General features: G+C 41.2%; 1 protein-coding gene across 1 annotated transcript; it reads left to right on the forward strand.

Moving 5' to 3' along the window:
- Nucleotides 1–5,276: 5,276 nt before the first annotated feature.
- LOC131266646 (speract receptor) lies at nt 5,277–24,407 on the forward strand. Its single transcript, XM_058269248.1, has 15 exons — nt 5,277–5,577; nt 9,889–10,127; nt 10,256–10,378; nt 10,618–10,804; nt 12,432–12,682; nt 14,043–14,114; nt 16,697–16,842; nt 16,981–17,128; nt 17,742–17,753; nt 19,139–19,229; nt 19,336–19,523; nt 20,760–21,044; nt 21,113–21,359; nt 22,267–23,581; nt 24,176–24,407. Exons 1-15 carry the CDS (start codon nt 5,277–5,279, stop codon nt 24,405–24,407), a joined length of 3,837 nt encoding a protein of 1,278 aa, XP_058125231.1.
- The last annotated feature ends 202 nt before the right edge of the window (nt 24,408–24,609 follow it).

A 24,609-nucleotide genomic window follows, 5' to 3' on the forward strand; every position in this document is an offset into this window, starting at 1 on the left:
CTCTATCTCACAAAAAGTCACATGACGATCTTCCAATATCCGTTCACGCACAGCATCAATTGTTTTCGGAACGACAACTGATTTTGGACGACCTTCACGAAATTAATCTTGGAGTGAACTCCAATCACGATTTAATTCTCCAAACCATCGATAAATACTGATCATTGATGGAGCTTCATCGCCAAAAGTTGAATTAAGTTCATTCATGCACTACTGCTGTGTGAATTCACATCGAAAGTTGCAAAAAATAATTGCACGAAAATGTCCACGACCCAATTCCACAATTTGGCGGGCATTGACACTTTTAACATTTTTTTAACAACACAAATAGCGATCGTATGTCAAAACGTTCTGAGTACGTATAACCTCAAAAACGTCAAACTTTACGATAAAATTGTTAACTAACAGATTGCATCACCAGTTTTTTCAAATCCCGAAACTTAAAAGGCAACCCTCGTAAACACGATGTTAATCTAATCTGTTGCTTCAACATGCTCGTTGAACCATTTGTTTGCTATCGTAACTACAACTTAATTTGAATAAGTTTACAACTTTGAATCTCCCTATCTACGGGGCCCCCATGCAGTCAATTGTGGAGCAGTCATCACCCCTATGTCTCGTCCGTCGAGGTGGGGGAGGCGACTGTTTATTTACCTAGATGCTAGAACCGCTCGTATAAACCCACCGCTCATCAGCTCGCCGCAATGAGATGCAATTTTTCACGCATCAACCCCTAACGGGCCGCAATTCGTTGAGGTGTCACTAAACGCTTCTGTCGCCTCGCGCGCGTAAGCGCGGTAGCCCGATTCGCGGCCACCTTTGAATAATAAACCAACCGCGACCAACCGGGGGAGGCCTTTCACCATGGGGTCAGGATTATATGCGGTACGGTTTGTGTGTGTGTGCGCGTTTTTTTCCTTTTGATGGGTCGCTGTCAGTTTGGAGTGAGGTGGCAAACATAGTTGCACGCCGAGATATGGGGGATGGGAGCACATGTTTTCAACCCTTTGGCGCAATAAAATGTTAAACGGGAGGTAATAAAAAAAAGAGGTACATCAAACTAACCCCGTGTCGATGGTCGCGTGTGGACACCGTTTTATTTACCCCCTCACTGTCACTGTTGTTTCTATTATTTTTCATGCTTTATTCGCTTTATTTAATTGAGAGGTCGTGTGTTTCGTGCCATTCTACGAATTTTTAACTCTTGCTGCTGCAACAGAACATTACAGTTTTTTGTTGCTTTCCATCGACGAGCATCTGGCCAGCAAGCGAAACTGACACACCGAGATTTTTCTTGTCTCTTTGCGATGGAAAAAGGGTGAAAATAAAATCATCCTGGCCACCTGCAGTGCTTCTGTGACTCAGTTGAAGACAAATGTCTAAATTATACATTGCTCGGGAGCAAGAATGAAGCATGAACAACAAAAGGGTGTGGGTTTCCACGGGGGCGTTTATGACCTGTTGATCCTGTGCATCAAAAGCAATCTTCGTTTTGTATCTGTCAAAGTTACGTATGTCACTCAAACGTTGGAACAAGATGATACAAACTCATTCACAAATGAAAAAACTAAGTTTTGCCCTTCGGGTAAATGCAAAGTGGTAGAAGAAACATCTGGATCGGTTCATGTTACGTTAAAAATAGGAATACATTTAGATTTTACCATAACATATGTCATGAACAGCAGCGTACTGAAGAGAACAAGAAATGGTAATAGAAAAAGTGTCTTTCCTTGGGATGATGTAAGTTTGAACCCACATAGTATGGTTTGTTGTCATCTGATAAAAGGCACAATGACACCTTTTTCTATGTCTCTTTGAGTAGTGAGTAATCCTTTCGACACACATGAGTCACATTCTCTTCCGTTCGTTAATGAGGCGTTTAGTCGGTAGAAAGACCTATTTTTTTGTTGTTGGTCCTACCCTCATTCCGTACTAATGTTTTGTCCCCAAAAAATTACTTCAACTTGACTTTATACCCTTCGCAGTTCCATTCGCGTCCCCTCCCGGCGTGGTTCACTTGTGGGTGCAACCTTTTCCGCAACTAATTACGAACGGAAACCACCGCCGGTGGTTCTAAATCAAATAAAATGGTAATGAGAGCGAAGGAAAAAGATCCACCCTTGTGTTTGCCATCCGGTTTTTGGCTAATGTTGGGTGCCGTCAAAGCGGGACTTACCCTAATTGCGGTATGGCTGTGACGAGGGTTCGGACAACTCGTGCGAGTTTGGTTCGCACAAGGACGGGAATAGTTTTTCAAACAAGAAGTTTAATTACAAACGGGAAACGAATACATCATCATACGTACCGTCGCATGTCAGCTTCAATAAAAACAGACATAACTTTGCCGAACACATGACAACTTACTCATATTGGCTTGTTGCAATCAAATGGAAAACGTCACAAATAACGAGGATCCACATTTCTGTTTGTTTTAAATACACCACAATTTCCCGTGTTTAATTTAAATGAGGCTTTGGAAAATCATGATTGGCAAAGTTTACCTTCCCGCAATAGTTCACGTTACACCAATATTATTTTAGTTTCGCTTATGTTTAGATTTGAAACATTTAGAGCGCAGTTAAGTTGATATCCAAAACGTGCTGATTCGATTTTATTTGCGTCATTGAACACTCTAATTTTCCTGTCATTACATCCAGCTTCCAGGGACCGCCTAATCGATACCGAACTAGACCACTGTGTTGCCTATCCTTGACCTTCCGTTTGCCCAAAACAGTTCCGAACGGGCGGAAGATCATTTGCGGACCTTTGGGACACATTCCTTTCGGCGGGACCGCGTCCAGACGAGATTAAATGTAAATTTGCTGCTTAAAAGTTGTCAAAACACGAGAGAAAAAGCCGTCCTGTCAGATGCAAATGTGTTCCCGGATCGCCCGGCTCGTGCTTTGGCCGCCGGAGGATTGGTCGATCGGAAAACATTGCATAGCAGACGGGTGAGCATTTCGAGAGTGTTTTGGAATGTTGCTGTTGGTGAACTTTTCGAAACTCCAACGCGTGAACGGTTCAACGGTAAAGAGAAGCCACCCAGATTGCTCGGGAAAATCCACCATCGGAATGTTGTTCATATGTGTCGAAAGTTTCCCCGAAAGTCCTGTACGGTATTGATGCTGCTCCGGGAAACGGTTACGATGGCTTTACGTGAAACTTTTCGGTATTGTCAAGTTTCAATTTGTTCCATTTTGCTCCACGTTTGGGGGGAACCTTACGAAACGGTAGTGGAACCGGGGGGCGATTGTATTGAAAATTGAATGAAATCCACGCAGTTAGCTTTCCCATATCGAATCGAAGCAGTAACCAACTTGTGCATCGTTGACTCGAAAGGAGAACTTCCAAAGAAAAACATTTTTTGTTTATCTAACGCACGCAGACTCACGAGGGTGAGCGAATGCACGTCCGGTTTCTTGGTGTTGTAGTTTGGCTGCACTTCAACACACTAGAACACATTCGATCCCGAACGTGTGGGCAAAGTTTTCACGGTTATGGACATGCATGTCAAAGACCAAACGAAAAGCGACCAAAATAAAAAGCGTAAGGTTACTTTGGGGATAAGCGCAAGATTGGGTTGTTTGCACCGTGTTTAGCTGGCACCTAATGACGTATGGGAATTGATTACCTTTTAGCAAAACTTTTTCTACTCAGCAAACGAACCGAGAAGATAATGGTGACATTGACAGTGCAGCGTGCAGTTTAGAAGGGTGTTTTTTTGTTACTCAACTGTTACTGGAGATTTTTTTAACTTTAGAGACTATGCTAGAATTTACTGAAGGTTAGTTCAACCGCTCTTAAAGAATAATTTATTCTTTTGTAAGTATAATCTTGCAAAACATAATTTTAACAATGTTGTTTGACTACTTAATTTCTCCTCAATATTAATTGCGTTTAAAATGGAAGATGAAGGTAATTTTTCTTTACGCATAGATAGCATGGATTGTTTTGCGTTTGTTATGAGAACTTTCACTACTTATCTAGCATCCATCGTTTCTTTTTTGGTATCGTTCTTTTTTCTTCCGCCAGACATGGCGAAACTTGTTTGTTTGGGTACAATCCCCTTACTAGTGACAAAAGTGGGTAAAATGTTGTGAACCAATATGCGAGAGCATAAAATAGCATTTTATGTTCGCTGCGTTGGTTATAGATTTAATTAAATACATAGTAGGTTGTTCACATCACATCAACAGTTAAGATCAGGGGTTGGCATACTTTTCCTAAAGAGGGTCATATGAACCCCAAAGTGCGGGTCGGATACCTTAAACAATAATGTAACGTTTTCAAAGTAATATTAAATCCTTTCGAATGGAGTAACAACTTTCTAAATAGTTAAGTTACATAAAACTTACATAGAAAGATAAAATATTTGAAATTGTATAGATTAACTTTTTAACTTTAAAATAAATTGCAACATTTTGGTTTTACTGGCCAATAACTAAAATATCTCAACTTCGAGAAGTTTTAAATGTTGACAGCCAGGTTTTATTTCGTAATGGAGTTAAACATTATTTTCTAGCTATTTTGGATGTAAAGTAAACTAGGTGTTAACGTTGGACTTTTTACGCAAAACTAGGAAATTTTGCAAACAATCAATAATTGAAATACGATAGAAAGAATTCTAACAAAAATATCAAAATAAATAATAATGATAAAAATAATAAAAAAATGTAAAAGTCACCTGGTATCGAACACCTCGTACAAGAATTTCAATCCTATTCTTGGGAAAAAACGAGGTTGCCATCGTCCGAAAATAATTGAGATTGTTATTTCGTACGTAGTACTATAATTTTCTTACGGGCCAGACAAAATCACTCCAGCCGGACTTTGCCGACCCCTGGTGTATCTTTTTTCGAAGCAATTTATGTATAGCATATTTTTCTTTTTCATTTACAGAAATCGGGCAACAGGACACCTACGAAGGCTGCAAAGTGTTATTTTTGCCACTCGTATAGTGAGCTGCAACTCGATCGAGTGGTTGTGAAGGAGAACAAGGGGAAACCAAGCTAGAAGCCCATGTCGTGGGCTTCGGAAAATCGTCCAGCTTCATGCGCCGAGCTTCCGGTGGTGCCGTGCGCGAGTGTGATGCCCCGGGAAAATGTCCACCACCGCCGGCAGTAAGATGGTCGGTGCCGCTGGCCGCTGCTGCTGTTGGTTCCTGTTGGACGAAGTTTGTGCCACAAAGTGCGTCCCGGGTGCCGGGAGGGACGGGAAGGGGCGAGGCCCGGTTCTGAGGTTCGGCGTGCCGGGTTGCCATCAAAAAACGTTGCGTTATGAAGTCCGGCGAACGCGATCCTGCCGAGCGTACTAAAGTGTTCAAATCAACGTACAGCGTCGTCCGTGGGTTGTTGGAGTTCGGTGAGGGTGGTGCGAAGGTGAGGGTGGCCAGGAAGCATCAGCAACAGCGTCGTGTTCGAAGTCGGCCGTTCGTGAGCCGGTGCAGTTCGCTCGTGCTCACCGTGAGCCTTATCGTGCTGTGCAGCTTCGTCGTGAGAAGTGTTGGGGATGTCTTTACCGTTGGCTATCTGACCGGATCACAACGGCGTCCGGGCGATCGGGTCTACGCACGACCGGGTAAGTGAAAAAGGATACACTTTGTCTGCATTCTTAGGACTTCTCAGGAAAAGACACATTTTGCTTGAACTTTAAATTTTGAGGATTCGTTTTCTCTGCAGAGTTTCTTATGAAACACTGCCAAGCTAAATCATTAAAGTTCAAAGTGTTTAATTATTATCGTTGTATGTGTTCGTGTTGTGGTTTTACCATAAACAAAGTATTCAAAAAACATTCAAAAATAGCAAGCTCACTTAACCATAAAATAATAATACAACCAAGAGGATAAAAGTAGCTTAGGTAAACTGTCTACGTATTTTGATAAAAATTCTTTCCAAAAATATCTGTTCAAATTTTTATGATTTTTATTTGAATGGCATGTGATATTTTTTATCTCATCCGAATGATTATTAATTTATCATGATTTTTTCAGGCCCCTGTTACAATTTATTTTTAGACTACATCACTGGAAAAAATGCCTGATTTGATTCTTTGAGTAAAAGAACATCAATAAACTGATATTTTTTATCAAGCCTTGTCTGTTATCAAATTTGTGGGTCGACCGATCGTTTTTGTGACCTTGAAAAAATTTAACCCCGAGCAATTTTGTCGAAATATAGTTTTTGTTTTTGCAATTTTGTACTCATTGGATAACATATACGTTTATGTATTGTTTAAGTTTTTGTTCTGGGTCACAAAGCTTAAATTAAGTTGACTTATCCGTCCAGTTATTGATTTTGTGACCGTATGTTTGAATGTTGTTAAATAGTAAAACTGATGGGATAAACAATCATAATAATTTTATACAATCATTATGTTAGTTATTCTAGTAATGTTTTCCAAATATTTCTTTATAAAACATTTTTTTTAGTTTCTCTTTTTAAATAGTCATTATGTTAGTTATTCTCGTCATGTTTTCCAAATATTTCTTTATATAACAATTTCCCAATATTATCGAGCTTCTTTTGATTATAATTTGCATTACATTTATATTGTTGAAGTTTAGTAAAATAAATTGTTGACTGATACTAGCAGTTAGACACGATGACCGTTTAAGAATCTCTGGTTTGAATAAACTTACATACCCTGCAAAAGAGTGTCTCTTTTAATACCGAATTGTTAAGGGCTGTTCATTTCACTGTCACCGACGTTGAAGCTTATAGTAAACTCGCTGCTCGTGCAACGCATCGGTGCCAGTTTTTCGCGAGCACAGAACTCCACCGGCCGCCGGGTAGCAGAAAAGCGAAGGAAATAATTAGGTAGCATTTTCTGCAAAGCTAACCATAAAACCGCTTGGCGCAAAAACCCGGCATGACAGCATGTCGCTGGCTAATCCGTCTTAAAGCGCACTTGTGCCGCACTCCCGAAGCTATGTTAGCCCATTTCTGGCCATCAAGCGGCGATGCTGATGGCGCTGTTTAATGCTCTGGTAAACCGTTCGTCACTGTTGCTTCTTCCTCGCAGCGAGGTTGCTAGTTTCGTAGAGTGTTTTAAAAGAACAAGCTATTCATAGCTTACTTCCGCAAGTACGCCTTGTGTTTCCTCGATAGACGGTGAATGATGTTGAGATTGGAAGAGTACAAAAGAAGATGGTGTCAGCTGAAGTAAAGGAGAGTTATATGTTGTTGAAATTCTTGTTAAGTAATGAAAGTTGTAACGCATGTTTTGCTGGTAAATTTAATGCAAATTTTCTTCTTTTACCTACGAAAAATTTAACTATGAGTAACATATTCAAACAAGCGTTTTAAGTAAACATCTAGTTACACGTTGACTGACAAACGTTTTTAAAACACTTTTTTAGTACAATCTTTTTGAATAAAATTTGTTTATACCCCTTTTTAAACCGATGGTTTTCGAAGGCCAGGCAAAGAATTAGCTTCCTGAAGAACTTGTTTTTAATATGACTATAGTTTTTATGTTGCATTTTCATTTATTTAATCGTCAAAAATTTTGTAGAACAAATTACTACTGTCACCCTGTTTTTGATCACAGTCATAGGCAGTCAACGTGTTAAATAAGCTTAATGTTATGTTGCTTTATAACAACATATTTTACACATTTTTTCTCGCAACGATACGTAGATTTGCGTAGAAAGTTTTCCTTAAAAAGGCTATAGCATTACTAACATTGCTACAGATACTCATTTCCGCTACAATAATCAACTGCCAGTCATTGACATGCAGTCCGTTAAAAGTTGAACCCTTCTTCCAACCGACATCTTGTTTCAACCAAAAAAGTATCACAAGAAACCAAGCGTACCGCGAGCGAACGAGACGCGAAAATGTTTCATCTTCGCAAAGAGCTGCCATTTATCTTGCTCGCGAGATGGAAAGCCAGCGCCATCGCTCACGGTGCAGCTTCTGGTGGCACTTTATTACCCACGAAAACAACGTGCAGTGTACATACACTCCGGCGTACGTACCTGATCCTCGGCGAGGATAGACTTTCCCAGCGCCGCCTGGATGCTTCTTCTAGGAAGGTTGTCGAAAAAAAAAAACGTTCCTATTAACCGAGTCGACAAACGAAAGGCGTAACGTTGTCAACGATGGGGAGGGTAATTTGTCGTCCTTGAATTTACTCCACACCCGGGCGTCCTGGGAGACATAAATATTAATGGCATCTGATTGTGCGGGTGAATATGCAATGATACGCTCCGTTTCATTGACTATATCAGCCAACGCAGCCCGCGTGTCTCGGTGGACGATCGTCTACGGAAGATAATTTGTAAACAAGCAATGAATTACAAAAAACAAACAAATTAACCTCTCACGTGAGCTAGACGAGCGTACTCACGTGAAATAAATGTGTGAAGATGGTCCGCATAAATTACTACGCTAGAGGATGGAAGTGCCACAGGACATGATTTAAGTTTAATTTGAATTTATAATTAAACATAGATTTACGATTACCCTTTTTATTTTAATTAAAATGAAACCATTTATAAATTATTTTAAAGGTTGGTGCTTGACTATCAAATTTATCATTTTTTTAAACACATTAATTAGCGTCGCACCAGGTCACGTAGGTGTTCACGCCGGGTTGGGTGCATTCAGCTCTTTGTTGGCCAAACTGCACCACTGCACCGACCTCTTTAATTAATTGCAATTTTATGCTAAATGCGTCACACCATGCTGGTGAAAAATTGTCTATTGTTTCAAGGGAAAAATAAGCCTCCGATTTAAATGTGGCGTAAAGTGTTTGGAATGAAAAAAAAAACCGAGTCGACGTTCGGATAGTTTTTCTTTGTCTTTGCTGGAGCAAAATGGGAATGGAAAACCCCAACCGGACGCACTCTTATCACGGCCATTTTGCGATAATGAAGCAATGGAGGGCAACCGTAAGGTTGAGATCGTCAAGAGGGGTGGAAAAAACAAAGGGGAGGGAAAAGTAACTTCCGGCCAGTAATGTATGTTGTTTGTGTGCCTCCCCGAAGGGAAACGGACGGAAACAGATGCGGCTGGCGAACATTATCGTTTTCCCACGTTGGTTCTGGTGTCGTTGGCAAAAGAGTCTCCCGGGTGTTGATGCAAGAAAAACCCTAAATCTGTTTGCTTTTTTTGCGAGCTTTACGTTTGCGAGTCATATGCTGGTTGGAATTTTTGTAAAATTTGTCCAGGAAAGGAGAAAATGTAGAGTTGGTTTGAGTTATTTTTAATTACTTTAATCAATTATATTGTGCCATTTAAAAAGACTAGTAATTATTTCTTAAAGTGCACAATTTTAATAAAGGTATTTTTTATTTCATAAATGGAAAATAGTGTAATTACAAATATTTTTCACAGTTTCGTTTCCAATTCCAGAAGAAAATGGAAAGATGGTTTGCGTTATTTTTAATTACTTTAATTAATCATTTTTGTAATATTTAAAAAGGCTAGTAATTATATCTTCAAGTGCACAATTTTAACAAAAGTATTTTTTATTAATTAAATGGAAAAAAGTGTAATTACGAAAATATTCTACATTTTCGTTTGAAATATGAAACACTCCATAGGCTAAACCACCTTAAATTAAAACATGACTATAAGCAATACGGCTAGGCCGTTCCTTCTGAAAAAATAATAAAAAATAAATAAATAAATGAAATCCATTAGCTAGTTGTATGAACAGCATTGTAAATTAACCTCTTGGTATTTTTTACCCACTCCTACGGTTGTTTCCTAGCAAGCACTAATTTCTTCAGTTCGACCAATTAAATATGCACTAAAGTCCTCTTTCCGGAGAGTTGCCTCAAGCTGTGCGAAACACTCACAGATGTCACTCCGGAGAGTGACCCAAGCGGTCAGCAGCTAAAGTAACCGGCGTATCCTTCCCTCTCTTCCCATGTCCCCCCAGGATTACAAATTTCCGGTGCCATAACGCTAGCGATGAACGAGGTGAACGAACGGTACTTCGCCCCGCACGGGCACGAGCTGCGCTTCGAGGTGGCGGAGACGTACGGCGAGGAGGTGACCAGCATCCGGAAGACGGCCGACCTGTGGACGCGGGAGGTGATCGGCTACCTCGGGCCGCAGGAGACGTGCGTCCACGAGGGTCGCATGGCGGCCGCGTTCAACTTGCCGATGATATCCTACGTGAGTGGCATGCCTGGAGCTGGTGTTTCGGAGTTTTCCCCGTCACGCCAGCTGAGAGGATGCTGAAGGAAACTATTTTAATAAACGCTGCGGGTTTTCGGCCCCCCCTCCCCTTCTTTTCCTCCCAGTTCTGCACACACAACGAGACGTCGAACAAGCGGCACTTTCCCACGTTCGCCCGGACGCGCCCGCCCGATCTGCAGATCTCCAAGTCCGTCGTCTCGCTGCTGCTCGCCTACAACTGGACGCAGGTAGGTTGGCACGGAGCTCGTGCGTGTGTGTGTTTACCCCTTTTTCTTTTAGTTTCTTCATTTCGCTTTTTTTTTCTCTCACGAGCACACACGAAAACACACACCTACACACACACACACTCATTGGCACAATCACAAACACAAACACCCACCACCCACCCACTGACCCACCGCTCAATGTGTCCGCCCGAAAATCCGATCGAAAAAATGGAAAAATAGTTTTCCTCGGCTTCTTTAAGGTTAGTTTTTTGTATCGTGCTTCAGACAACGGTGAGTTCGACGCGGTGGCGGACACGCTCAAGACGACGCTCCGGTCGGCCGGCATCCGGATCCGGTCGGTCGCCACCTGGACCGACATCTACCACCACGGCTACTCGAGCAATCCGTTCGAGCGGCTGGTGGCGGAAACGTGCGCCGACACGCGAAGTGAGTATGCAATAGGTTTGTGCTTCCATGGTGCATCCCATTTATCGTTCATCTTTTCATCGGGTTCTTTCCTCGGATGGTGTTGATATCCTAATAAGGTCTTGAAAACTGGCAAGTTCAAAATTTCAAACTCTACTTAGATATTTAGTTATTTTACTTATAGCATTTGAATCAGAGAATTCCAAAAATATACATTTGATATACATGTTTTTAACAATCTCGTTGTAATTACTACACATTTTGTTACCAATTTCATCATATTCGTTAAATATGTTCATATTTTATTAGAATACCGAATATTATTCAAATATTAATTTGATATCTATATTTTCAATGAGTTCGTTGTAATTACTACACATTTTATTTACAAATTCATCTTTTTAACATGATGTGTATGTATTTTGTTCTGCGATTTAATTCTGCGTATCATAATTGTGTCTATTCTATTTAGCGTGAGTATATAATTTATGGTCAGAGAAATTTATTGGATGTTCTTGAATGAGATGGTTGCTCAACAAATTTTACCAGCAATCGTTGATAGATGTGAAGAATTACCCAGTTTCAAAGAGTGGCCTAATTTACACGGGTCTTTTGAGATCTGTTTCCTATTTTGAATTATTGAACTGTTTAGTTGTTTTTGAAATTTTGAAATTTTGAAAATTTGAACAAATTATTTCTCATCTTTACAGCACAATATTCAGTTTTTTGCGATCGCGCCGGAAAAAGGGTTATGTATACTCAGTCGGTAAATCTGTTGGAAAGATCAACATACAGTTTTGTTTAGTAGATTAAACAAGTTAAACTCCAAATAATAATTATCAAACCTAACAAGGGCACAAACCCGATAAACACATCAGGGCATTGTTATACATCATTGCGAACCGATAAGCTTCGATAGGGTACTTTTGAACTTCATTAACGAATTATAAGATTTTTGATTTATTATTTTGAATTATTTTTTAGACCAACAATTGTCTAATGAAGTTTCCATTTGATTTGTTGAAGTAATTTTTCTAGTAGTAATTGTTCTTTTCCGAGAATTGGAAGTTTCCGATAATAATAACGACAGTTTGTCAGGGTGCGTTTTTTCCGTGGAAAACATAAAATCCGTGCCAAACTCCGAAGTGTCGATAGCAGATCACTTAAATTTCAATTAATAGCACCCGTTTGCCAAGCTGTCGCGGTTTTTGATAAATTATTTTCAATTTGCCCCACTGACCCGTGGGACGAAAACTTCCCCCACCACACCCCTTCCTCTCGTCTTGCTTAAACAAAACGAGTCGTTTCCGATAGCTTGTGCCGTTTCGGTTTGCCTTGTAGAGGAAAGTACAGGAGAACTGGACGGAAGCTTTTCCGGCTCGATACATCCTTCCGATTTTTTGCGTCCCTTCCGTCAGGGTTTCCTTTCTTTTTTTCATCACTTGCTATTTATTTATTCATCTTTCATCTTCCGTCTTCCCCCTTCCGTCGTCGTTCGACTTTTTCACAACCTCCCTCCTCCCCCTTACCGGCTCCAGCACCAAGCGAAGCAACACTTTAGTAGAACATTAATCAATTTATTGACGTGCTGTTCGTTCGATTTTCCTCCACCTTCTTTTCGTTCGCCCCCTCTCTCCGGTCCGTCCAGTCTATCTGGTGCTGGGCTACCACTACGAGCACATCGGACTACTGGTGAGCCTGCGGAGGCGCGGACTGCTGGCGCAGGGCGACTACTTCGTGGTCGGCATCGACATCGAGCAGTACGATGCCGCCCTGCCGACCAAGTACATGCACGGGCTGCTGCAGACGACGCCGGACCCGGACGTGGTCGATGCCTTCCGCCACTATCTGGCGGTCGTACCTTCCGCGCCCGTCTGCTTCGACGAGTTTGCGGTCAAAGTGAGTATCGCCCTTCGCTTATCGCGCATCACTTCGGAACGTCGCGTGGTTGTGGGCTGTGAATCCACTACAGGAAGTGGAACGGGATGATCAGTAAAAACAGTTAGCAGTTGGCAGATAGATTATTCAATTTCAGGGATTTTTAAAAATCCACGTAATTGGATTTATATCCCATTTATTCTTGGAAAAAAACGCGCAACCAAATTGTATGGATTGAGATTCAGATAATCAGTATAAATATCCTATTGTAGCAGAGGATCAAGTATGATTACTTTTATTTGAAATGTGCCTTTTTTTACTTTTAATTGAAAATATTCAATTCATGGTTCAATGTGATTTTTCAGATTTTCAAACAATTATGACTGTTTTTTATTACTATGTCAACACAAAATTTGTCTCATTATTTAAACTTTATTAATTTTCAATCACTTCGCATTTTTTAGGAATTGAATTGCAATGCTTGGAAAGAACCGTCAGTAATTAAAAAAACAAATGTCATGCCCAACGTTGTTGCTATTTTCACATGTTCTTTATTAAATTTATAATTAAATGCAGTTCTTCTTAATGAAGTGCGGCATTCACGGTGCGTAGCGAAATAAAAGCAGCATGCGGGCGACCAGCGTTAACGCATTAAACGGACGTAATAAAATGTGGTGAAAAGGAAAACCATAAGCTTGGACAGCAATAAAATCTGTTTTATGTGCCGCATTTAAATGCCGCTGTTGAATGAATAAAACACAAGCAAAAGACGAAGCGAACTCCCTTTTGGCCTCCTGGTGCATAAATTATAGCTTTCCAAGTCGACACACCCGAAATTGTCGAGATGGCAGGATGCCTTACTGGCGAGTTCGATAGAATCTCCACTGGTTAATAGAATAAAATGCTCTCCTCTTCTCTCGTACGTTTCATCCAAAGAAGCGAAAATGTTTACGGACCCCAAAAATACTGTTTGCTCGCTGAAAGAGTTAGGCCGGTATTAAAACTAATAAATCTTTCTCACGCGCGCTCGCGAAAATAAACAGCAAAACCGGCAAAAACGCAGCACCGTGTCATTTCGAAGCTGCATTTGGGAGGATGTTCTTCGTCGGAGCACAAAATTGCACCAAGTTAAGCAAACAACCCCGCCTCGGGGGGCAATGTGCGTTACGTTAAAGGTGCTTCCATTTTCACGCTTCCTTTTCTCGATCGAAAGCGGGATCTTGAACGGTACATTTATTATCACAACAAATCATACGATAATCCAATCGTAACGAGAAATGGCACACCGAGAATCGGGCGATGCATCGGTGCGAAACTGCATCCCCGACGTTTCATGGTTGTTTTGGCGTTTTTCTCATGTTTCTTTCCCTCGTTACAACAGGTTAACAAATATTTGGAGCTCCCACCGTTCAACCACCGGAATGCACTGAATTTCTTCGGAGGCGTTAAGCAGGTAAATATTTATACCAAAAGATGCACGTTTACATCGGTGGATTATTAATTGGCCGTAGATGTTTGCGTTGTTATATGTGTGCATGTACAAATCGTCAAGAAAAAGATATCAAATAATCGTTTGCCGCTGTTGAAGTGAAACACGGTAAAAGGGAAAAATATTTTCTTTACTTATACCGTCTGTCTCATGACGTATGAAATTGTATTAACATCGATTTGTACATAATATTTAATATGATCAAAGTTACAATATCAATTGGTAACCCTCAGTCATCTTGTTAAATTTCTTGAAAAAAAGCAAAAGTACTTATAGTCTTTACTATTTAGCTTTACTATTATTATAGTTTTTACTATTTAACAATAAAACACTAACAAATAGACACGTAATATTCAGGTATATTTGGAAACCTTATCAAGAATACGATCAAAGGTTAGAAACTTTATCTTTTTATGAGAATTACGTGGAGCTGTTAAAACTAAAAAAATTAGAGCTACGCAATTATTAACCAAGTGAAATGAAAGTTGCACTAATAAAATAATTCATGTTACTATGACCTTTTTCGTTTACAAGTGCTGAACAAGCGTTTTAATTGAATCAAATTTCAACTTAATGTTCTCGGGCATATTTATAAGCACAATTTAACATAATTATATTGGTTCCTCTAATTACACATTCAACCCGCTGTCAGTTTTGCTTCCGGAAAATGCTGGCGCACTCAAACTACTCGGCGTCGATCGAACCGTTGTTCATGCGGAAATTGAATTACCATCCCTTCCGGGCACTCCGTCCGAACACGTTGCTAAATTGATTATCGTTCCGGACCCGTTGCTGGTGACGATATAGCCGACAGTAAGGACGACGGTAATCGGTTAGTTCGACGATGATTGCTATCAGATTACCATTCATGGTAATCTTCCCCGGTATTTGCGAGGCATTCGCTGTACCACACCAAGATGATAAGGGATGCAGTTGCAGCAAACGGCAAACCAAAATGCTGCAGTGTCCTTTTTCAATATCCGATCCGAAGTCAAAAACGTCCGTAGATGTCTCGTGAGGATATCCGGACGGAAGGGAATCTGTGTCGCTGTGGTTCTCGGGCAAGAGTTTGCGGGAAACTTTTAGCTGATTGAATGATAGCGAGACGTTGTTTTTCAATGGCTTCCGCATTAAGCCAACAGAGTTTTATCAGTTTCATTTGTTTTTCAAGCTATTGAAACGGTCCGGAAAATGTTGGTGGTAACTTTTTCGATTCAATTCTTTCAAGAAACTTTCTATGTAGGCGAAGTGTTTACTCTCCGTTGTTGCATTTCTTCAGTTTGAATGATGATGCACTACCCACTTTTCAACACTGAGTTTCAATTTTGCTCCAAACGATGCTTCAAATTTAACATTCAATTCTTGGTATTACGAAAAAAGGATCATGTAATTTAACATTTATTTCACGAAGGATATGATTGCTTTGTTTATCGCATTGAATAGCCTTTGAACTTAATCAAATTAAAAGTAAAAACCTAATAAAAAATTCTTTAAATACATGAAGAAAAGTGGAATCTTCCTGCCTAAATAAAAGAAGAGCCATCTAGTCTCTGAAGGAAAAGAAAGCATTTACGTCAGAGTGGTTTGCTAATGGTTTGTGGCGCATTCTTGAGTGCAATAGTTCTCCTTTCAACATTTCTCCATTTCTCTCGGGATGGATTTAATATCGCTGCTTTCGACAATCGATGTAGGTTCCTTCTTTGGTCATTTCTCAATTCTCAGTTTGCAGCTGGCGCTTGTGGAAACGGTGGCGATGTATTTAATGTCAGCTGTGTTGACCTTGTCCTTTCCCATTCGCTATAAGAAAGCTTCAACAATCCTAAACCGTGACAAGAGAACTTAAGAATCAATCCAAATAATTTCTTGGAAAATCTATGGATTGCTTTTGGATTTAAATGCACTGCTTTCAATCTGCAATCAGTGGCAATCAGCATCACGGACAGCTGTTGAAAAAGCAGAAGCTTAGCTGAATGATTCGAGTGTTATCTATTAGTAAACCATTAGTATGCGGATGGTTGGGTTGATGCAATAAATCACCTCCCCCTTCGAGCAGTCTAGACGCATTCCTATTATTTCATAATTATTCACCACAATAGTGAATCATTCAGTCACAGCATTTATCGAGACAATAAGGAGATGCTAGAAATAGTTTTCCTTTTCCGATGATGACAAGAATAGTTTTTTGTTGTATGAATATTTTAGTGTTTCTGAGATGATTTTATGCACAACAAAAATTGTATAACTTGATATGATTTTTTTTTTTAATTGTTTAACCTCGATCAAATAACTAAAACATAGTGTGTTTTCATAAAAATTCGTCTGCGTACAACTACGAATATGTTGCCTTCTCTCGATAGAACAATGATTAATGACTGTTGGAGTAAATCACGCCACAAATTGTTTTCATCGTTTACACCTCCTCTTTTTTCTTTGGAAAACCACTTATCCACCTCATCGGTTAAACCATGCTGCACTTGAACCTCGATGGAGTACTTAATTTTCCATTCCCTTTTTACTTGGTCCGTTTCTCTTCACCCCTCTTCCAGATCCGGGCAGAAGCAGCTTATCTGTACGATGCGGTCCATCTGTATGCAAATGCGTTGCTGCAAGTGGTGCTGGCGGGCGGCAGTCCGAAGAATGGAACCGCCATAATCGACGCGATCAAGGGCCAGGCTTACACGAGTGCCATGGGGTAAGTCGCGAAGGGGGGGCAGATCATTTTCCCACGCAGCAGATGCCGTTTTTCCCTCGGGCGGTGTAAATATGGTTGAGTATCCATCCTTCTCTATCTTTGCGTTCCCGGTATTTTCTTGGTCCTTCGGATGTGAAGGTATTTGGTGCACATCGATGAGAACGGCGACGCGACCGGAAACTACACCATCCTCGCGCGGAAACCGGTTCCCAGCACAAACGCATCCAACCGGTACGGGTTGCTTCCGATCGGGCGCTTCAGCTCGCCGACAGTGGACCGCATTCCGGTAAGTTTTTCCCTAGTATCCCTATATAACAGATTTACCGACCACGATTTGCAACAGGAAATGAAAGTATATCTTGAAGCGGAATAGAATTGAATGTGGGTTTTGTAGGACATTTTAAATAACTTTCAAGTAGCTGATAAGATATGTATACATCAACTGTCTTTTGTTTTTCAGTTGAAGTTTGAAAATTAATATTGTAAAACCAAGTGTGTGAATGATGAAATTTATCCAACGACTATTAACTATTACCTTTTGTATAATGTAATTTTATTTTATTTAGTCATATTTTGATGTTGTGAAAATATTGTTACCTAAAAACAAACGGCAAGAAACATGTTTAGTATAGTTTTAGTACAACATAAAATTTAAATTTTGTGACAATTGGTATTCGGTAAAGCTGGTTTAGTAAAATTGAAATAGAAAATTATTTAGGATTTGATTTTCCCACGTTTCATACAAATTTATCGTAAAACGTCCGGTTTTAAACGCGTCCCTGTTACCGTTCTGTACATAAAAGCCATTTCTCTTCTTGCGGATTCTTTTTCTTTTCTTCTTCCTCTGTACAAAACCGTGCGCTTTGTAATTTCCGTGTCCACCTTGTCGCATCTTCTAGTTTAAGATTCAGGTGAGTGTGTGCGTGTGTTTACGCGTGTGTGGTGGTTTTCTCAGTCGTATTCTGTGTTCGATGTTTTCTTCCAAATATTTTCCTCGATGTTTATAGTTTCATACTCTGTTTTTGTTTTTTTTTCGTTCCGATCGATCATCATCGCGTCGGAAGAAACCGTTCTAGCAAATATTAGAGTTTAGTATGTGTTTCTCGGAAGCCTCGACGAATGTTCTTTTTTTATTGCACCACCGTCTCATTTGTGGTTTTGGGAAAATGGAATGCGATCGAACGTGTTGATCGATGTTTGGTTGTTTATCATTTCTTCCTCTCTTTCATGTTTGTTTCGCACGTTTGTAACGAACACTTAATTATGTCTACTGCCTGTTGACGATACCGAAAATACCTGTGAGCAAGAAAATTAAATTATGTGTTATAAATATGTTATGGTGTTCTAGTGATGATGTATGTGGCGTGCTAAATTTCATAAGTAGAAATAGATAAAATTAGTTTTCGTCTATCAACCAATCAATCAACTGTGGATTATTCATTCTATATATTTTCACATATATTTTCGATAAAGTTAAGTTTTAATGACATTCTCTTACTTTTTAATTCGTTCGTTGTATATTTGCCCATTCTATTTTTGATATTTTATCACATTTGAATGCTAGCTTTTACTTGATTTTACATTATCTGATATCTTGTTTTTATTACGAACGGCTGACCACCGATCTATAATATACCGTCTTTCGGTCACACAAACTCTATTCGGAGAGAGGCCTTGTACCACTAGGGGATGTCGTGCCACATAAAAAAAAAAAGATATCTTGTTTTTTTGGCACTTCTTCATGAAAATTAAATTTTTTGGGTTCCTTTAAGCTTTTCACAAACTTTACCATGCAGTTTAAATTGAATGACCCCTTTCGTTTTGTCCCAAAGTCCTCAATTTATTTTCCGGTAATACCCTGGTTGAAAACGAAAGTTTCCAATCACGCTGCCCTCCTTGACCCATACAATTGGATAAGCTAATTTTCATCGTCCCCACCCTAAATCGTCGCACCTTTTACTGTTCGTTTGATTACGGTCGCAGAAAAAAGTCCAGTGTTGTTGTATCCCACCGATTGATTAATTGTCGTGTCCCGTTGTCCCCAAATGTATCCCAATAAAAGCAAAATCTATGGCGGCTTTCCCTTTTCTACCTTTTCCAATTTGTTTGCCTTCATTTGATGACATTTTTTGTCCGTTTACCTTCTTTCTCCTGCGGAAGGTTTTGCCAAAAACCTTACTGCACAAATGTTGTGTTTTTTTCTATTTATTGTGAAACATTCTTTAATTTTTATTTCTCCATCTTCTCTGTCGTTTCTGGAAAACCCTTGGATCGGGTACGTTTAATTTCCGTGCAGGAGATACGGCTGTTTGATACGATCGATTGGGTCGGCGCGGGCCCTCCGGTGGCCGAACCTCGGTGTGGGTTTCGTGGCGAAAAATGTATTAGTAAGTAAAATTTAAAAAAATAACCATAAAGAAATTCTCCGGAGGTGTCTGTAACTCTCGAAATTCTTTGCATTTCCGTTCCGTCATTCGTTGCTTTGCTCCTTAGGTTATACCGGTGAAATAACGGGTGGCATTGCGGGTGGTGCCCTGTTGCTGCTGGGGGTGGTTTCTCTCGTCCTCTACCGGAACTGGCGCTACGAGCAGGAGCTCGACAGCCTGCTGTGGAAGGTGGACTTTCGCGAGATTCAGATGCACGAAAATGAGAAGGAAGCCGCCGGGCAGAAAATGACACGGGTAAGGATAACTTTTCTGATTTCGAGTGTGTGCGGTTTTTTTTTCGGTAGGAAAAACTTTCCTTTTTTCTTGCATCTCACGCACGATTAGGCATTGATTTATGAACATTTTGGGCCGGTGACAAAGGTTCGACGTGTGACAGAATCGTGTTACCCGTAAGTGATGCCATATGCCCCTTAAATATGCCTAATCGACGGGGCCGGTGATTCTCTGCAACTAATTCAAAGTTGTGACCCATTTCGGTTGAGGATTCGTTTCCCATGAGTGTGTTGGTGACACGTTAGGGTAGGGTTTGCGTGACTCCCCGGGAGCTCAGTTGACACGCAGCGGGAGGTGAACCTAATTTTGGATGGCGCTCGGAAGGGTCGATGAACCGCCGCCTCGGTCAGCTGTTGACATGCGAATTGTGATTGACATAAGGAGTAGGAACGAGTAAGGGTGCACCTTGAAGGAAAATCGGGTGGCCAAAATAACTTAAACAAACAAGAACAACTTCTGGCCTAGTGCGTGTCAAACTTTGCTGACCGTAGTCTTCGTTAACAGTAGCTGCTTAGTGTTTTTGTTGCTGTCAATACAGTGACCGGCAAGATCAAGTGTCCATCTCGAATATTTTGGAGTTTTGCTAGATAGTTTTGTTCATTTTCAAGAAAATGCATGGATATCTTGTTATTTCTTTATCTTGACACTGTTTTTCAATACATATTTATATGTTTTTTTCCTCGAAGGTGAACTGTTTCTTTTTCGCTAATTCATAAGGTATTCTTTTAACGGATTTATAAAACAAAATACAATAAATTTTCACGACGCATTTGCTTGGATTAGAACAAAAATGTTGAGCAAAACTGAGGAAATTCGATGTGAGCACTTTATCTTGCTGATCACTGTAAGTTATGAGAAAAACCACGGCGAAACGATGGTTAACAAAAATAGAACGAAGGAAACGAGTTATTATCCACGCGAAGACCCATAATCAGCTTGTATATAATTATTATGTTTAGTAATTTATTGTGTGAACATTATTTAGAAACATAATTACTCTCTTATTTCGGCAAATAATTTACAATTTATTATGCCACGTGGTAGATGGAGACGCCTGGTGTTTTGTTCTTTCAGTTCGATGGAGACGCATGGTGTTTCGTTCTTAACTTTAATGGAGACGCATGGTGTTTTTACGCCAGTGTTTCACCTAACTAAAAACAATTATCCTCTAATCGGATACAAACATTCATTTCACAGACCACACACCCGCTGATACGGACTAGTCAGGTCAGTCTGAGCTCAAACCCGGACCTGGACTTCCGCTACTCCACCATCTTTACGCCGATCGGACTCTACAAAGGTCAGCTGTACGCGATCAAGAAGGTGAAGAAGAAGAGCATCGACATTACGCGCGAGATGAAGAAGGAACTTAAGCTGCTGCGTGACATGCGGCACGATAATCTGAACGCTTTCATCGGGGCATGCACGGACCCACCGAACATCTGTATCATCACGGACTACTGTAATCGTGGCAGCCTGAAGGTAATGCTCAAAGTGATAAGATCTCATGGGATTGTTCTATTACAATTTGTTGTAACAATCTACCGTAGGACGTGCTGGAAAACGAGGACGTCAAGCTCGACAACATGTTTACGGCGTCGATGGTGGCGGATATCCTGAGAGGTATGATTTACCTGCACGATTCGCCGCTTCGCTTCCACGGTTCACTCCGCACGTCGAACTGTTTGATCGATTCGCGGTGGGTGGTGAAACTGAGCGATTTTGGCCTGTTTGCCTTCAAGCAGGGTGCCGAGGACATGCCAGACGAGAAAGAGAAGCTGGAGGAAAATTGTCAAAGTGAGTATAAACCAGCATGAATCGGCTAGGCTAAAACCATGTCGGTTATAATGAATACATTCAAAGAATCGTTTATTTTGATTCCCTCCACTCGTGATTTGGTTTTCGCGTGAAGTTTACTTCCTGGAAACAGGTTGTTTATTAATCCAAGAAAGCAACGGTGAATACGCTTCTGTTTACAAATTTGGACGCCTAATTTAACTTCGTGTTGATTACATCTCACCTGCCTAAATCTTCCGTGAAATGTTGGTTTTTTCAAATGTTTTGTTGCGATTGATTTCCATGAAACAATTAACAAAGTTATGTGAAAAAAAAGGATTGAAAACAGAAATATTTGTCTCTTTGCTTTTAAATCGAAAAGGCAGATTTTAGTAAATCATTGATAAATTATTAGTACTAAAAAAAAATATTTAAAATTTTCCAGTTCTCAATGTATTCCGTCTTGTGCTACAAACTATTGTAGCATGGTTCAGCATATGGCATTAAACAATTAATTATCGAAGTGATGAAAGATGAATTGAATATTGAAATAAAAAGAGGACATTTTATTACTTTGCTTCTTTTCTTTCGAAATGCAAATGTTTATTATCAAAGGCTTAGTAATGAAAACGGAAAATAAAGTATCAAATCTTGTGAAACAATATTTGGTTTAGAACATAACATTAACTAATAGGAGTAGTTGTTGCATTTCACGTGTGAAGTTTTATCAAATTGAATTTTTGCTTCCATTTTCCCACGTTTTCATATTAAAAAATGTTTCAATCATGTCAAAGCAATGCGGTTTTGTACACTGCTTGACCATCTAAAAAGACCTTTGCTTAAGGTTAGACAGACTACAATGTTGCAAATCTACTATGCACTAGGAAAGGAATTTCACCAACTTTTTTTTCTCTCTGCTTATTTTTAGAGTTGCTCTATCGCGCGCCAGAACTTTTGCGTGCCGGATCCACGGCGAGCGTTCCCGGCACGCCAAAGGGTGACGTGTACTCGTTCGGTATCGTGCTGTACGAAATATTCACACGTCGTGGACCGTTCGGTGAGATCGAGTGTACGCCGATGGAGTGTCTAAACCGGGTGCTCAATCCGTTCGACCCGCATACCCCGTTCCGGCCGGCCATTCAACCACTCGAGACGTCTTTCGACTGTGTGCGCGAGTGTTTGCGCGAGTGCTGGGCGGAGCGGGCCGAGGACCGGCCGGACTTTAAGGCGATCCGCAACAAGTTACGGGTGCTGCGCAAGGGCATGCGTCCGAACATCTTCGATAACATGATGGCCATGATGGAGAAGTACGCCAACAACCTCGAGCAGCTGGTGGACGAGCGGACTGATCAGCTGCAGGAGGAGAAGAAAAAGACCGAGGCACTGCTGCTGGAGATGCTGCCACGTCCGGTGGCGGAACAGTTGAAGCGTGGCCACAAGGTGGAGGCGGAGAGCTACGATCTCGTGACGATTTACTTCAGTGACATCGTCGGTTTCACGTCCATGTCGGCCGAGAGCACGCCCCTGCAGGTGGTTGACTTCCTGAACGATCTGTACACCTGCTTCGACTCCATCATCGGACACTACGACGTGTACAAGGTGGAGACGATCGGTGATGCGTACATGGTGGTGTCCGGGCTGCCGATCCGCAATGGGTTGATACATGCGGCCGAGATCGCGTCCATGTCGCTGCAGCTGCTGGAAGCGGTGGCCGAGTTCAAGATCCGGCACCGTCCGAACGATCGCCTCTACTTGCGCATCGGCATCCACTCGGGGCCGGTTTGTGCCGGAGTCGTCGGGCTGAAGATGCCCCGGTACTGCCTGTTCGGTGACACGGTCAACACGGCGTCCCGCATGGAATCGACCGGGCTGCCGCTCAAGATCCACTGCAGCCTACAGACCAAAGAGATCCTGGACTCGCTCGGTGGCTATCAGTTTCAGGATCGCGGCCTGGTGCCGATGAAGGGCAAGGGGGACCAGCGGACGTTCTGGCTGGTCGGAGAAGATCCGGAAGCGCGTGCCCGACGGACGAAGGAGCGCACCGAGCGACGTGGCTCCCGGGCGCTCAACAAGTATCTCGGTATGCTCAAGAGCGCTACGTTGTTGCCCGGGGTGCGCAGTTCGCTCAAGACCCGATCGCTGGCGGTTCCTCGGGGGTCGCTACCACGCTCATCTAGTCTGGAGTCACCGAAAAGACTGAGGTTCGCCAGCGGCGCTATGCTGGAGCAGCATCGTTACCATAGGTGAGGCGAAGAAGGGAGATGATTTAAGTAAAGATTGATCATCATCAGAGGTTGATCAATCCAGTCTAAGATCTCAATTTGCATATTCATGTTAAATGACAAATTCAGGGAAGAAAAACTAAAAATAACATTTATCAAGTTATGATGTAACTAGGAACAAGCTAGTTTTGTTGAATTTAAGTAATTTTTTAAACGAGACTATCATTTTCGGACACTTAATTTTTTAAATTTTTGGTTTCTATTTCTGAAAAAAGAGATTTGAAACACATTTTCTTTCCTTTAAGAAATATGTTTCTGTTGTTTATGTTGCAATCATTTACATAAGAACAAGATGAACAAAAAATCAAGGTGAGGCTATCATTTTGGAACGCAATGCAGTTATTATTGATGTTGTGCCTTGTCTCATCTTGTCGTTGGTGCTATTCACGTTCGAAATCAGTTCAAAATCCAAAAAGCATCAGGTTCATTTTCTAAAACCTAATCAAGTGCAAACGATTAGATATCGATCCGTACCAACCCTTCGCAAGGGTTAACTGAATAGACCCTCGTGTTAACGCTAGTCTCTTTGCTTCCGTTTGTGTCTTTTGCTTGCAGATATAGCGACGATGCGCTGATGGAAGTCATCTCGGACAGCAGCATCCGTCGCTCGGATTACAGCATCTCCGACGGTGCGGAAGACATCACTGCCTCGTGTCCGTGCATCGAGCACCTCGGAACCACGGACCAGAAACAGCGGCAGCAGCAACCGGCCGAACCCGCCTACCTATCGCTAAACAACTGCCCAACGGTAACAACGCCGCTGCTCAACAACAGTATCGCCACCTAGACCGTCCCGAGAGAGTATTTAAAAGGGTACTTGCATTTCGGACCGGTACCAGGGTAGGCCCGACCCCGGTCCACAAGGCCACTAACTAACTTACGTAGCTCTAAGTGGGGACGAGGGACAGGAACGAAGGAAGGTCTTCCGGGCAGTTATCTTTCCTGTTTCGTTTACCAATACATATATATATATACAAGTATATCTAGTC

This window comes from Anopheles coustani, chromosome 3 (genome assembly GCF_943734705.1).
Source record: "Anopheles coustani chromosome 3, idAnoCousDA_361_x.2, whole genome shotgun sequence".
Taxonomy (NCBI): domain Eukaryota; kingdom Metazoa; phylum Arthropoda; class Insecta; order Diptera; family Culicidae; genus Anopheles; species Anopheles coustani.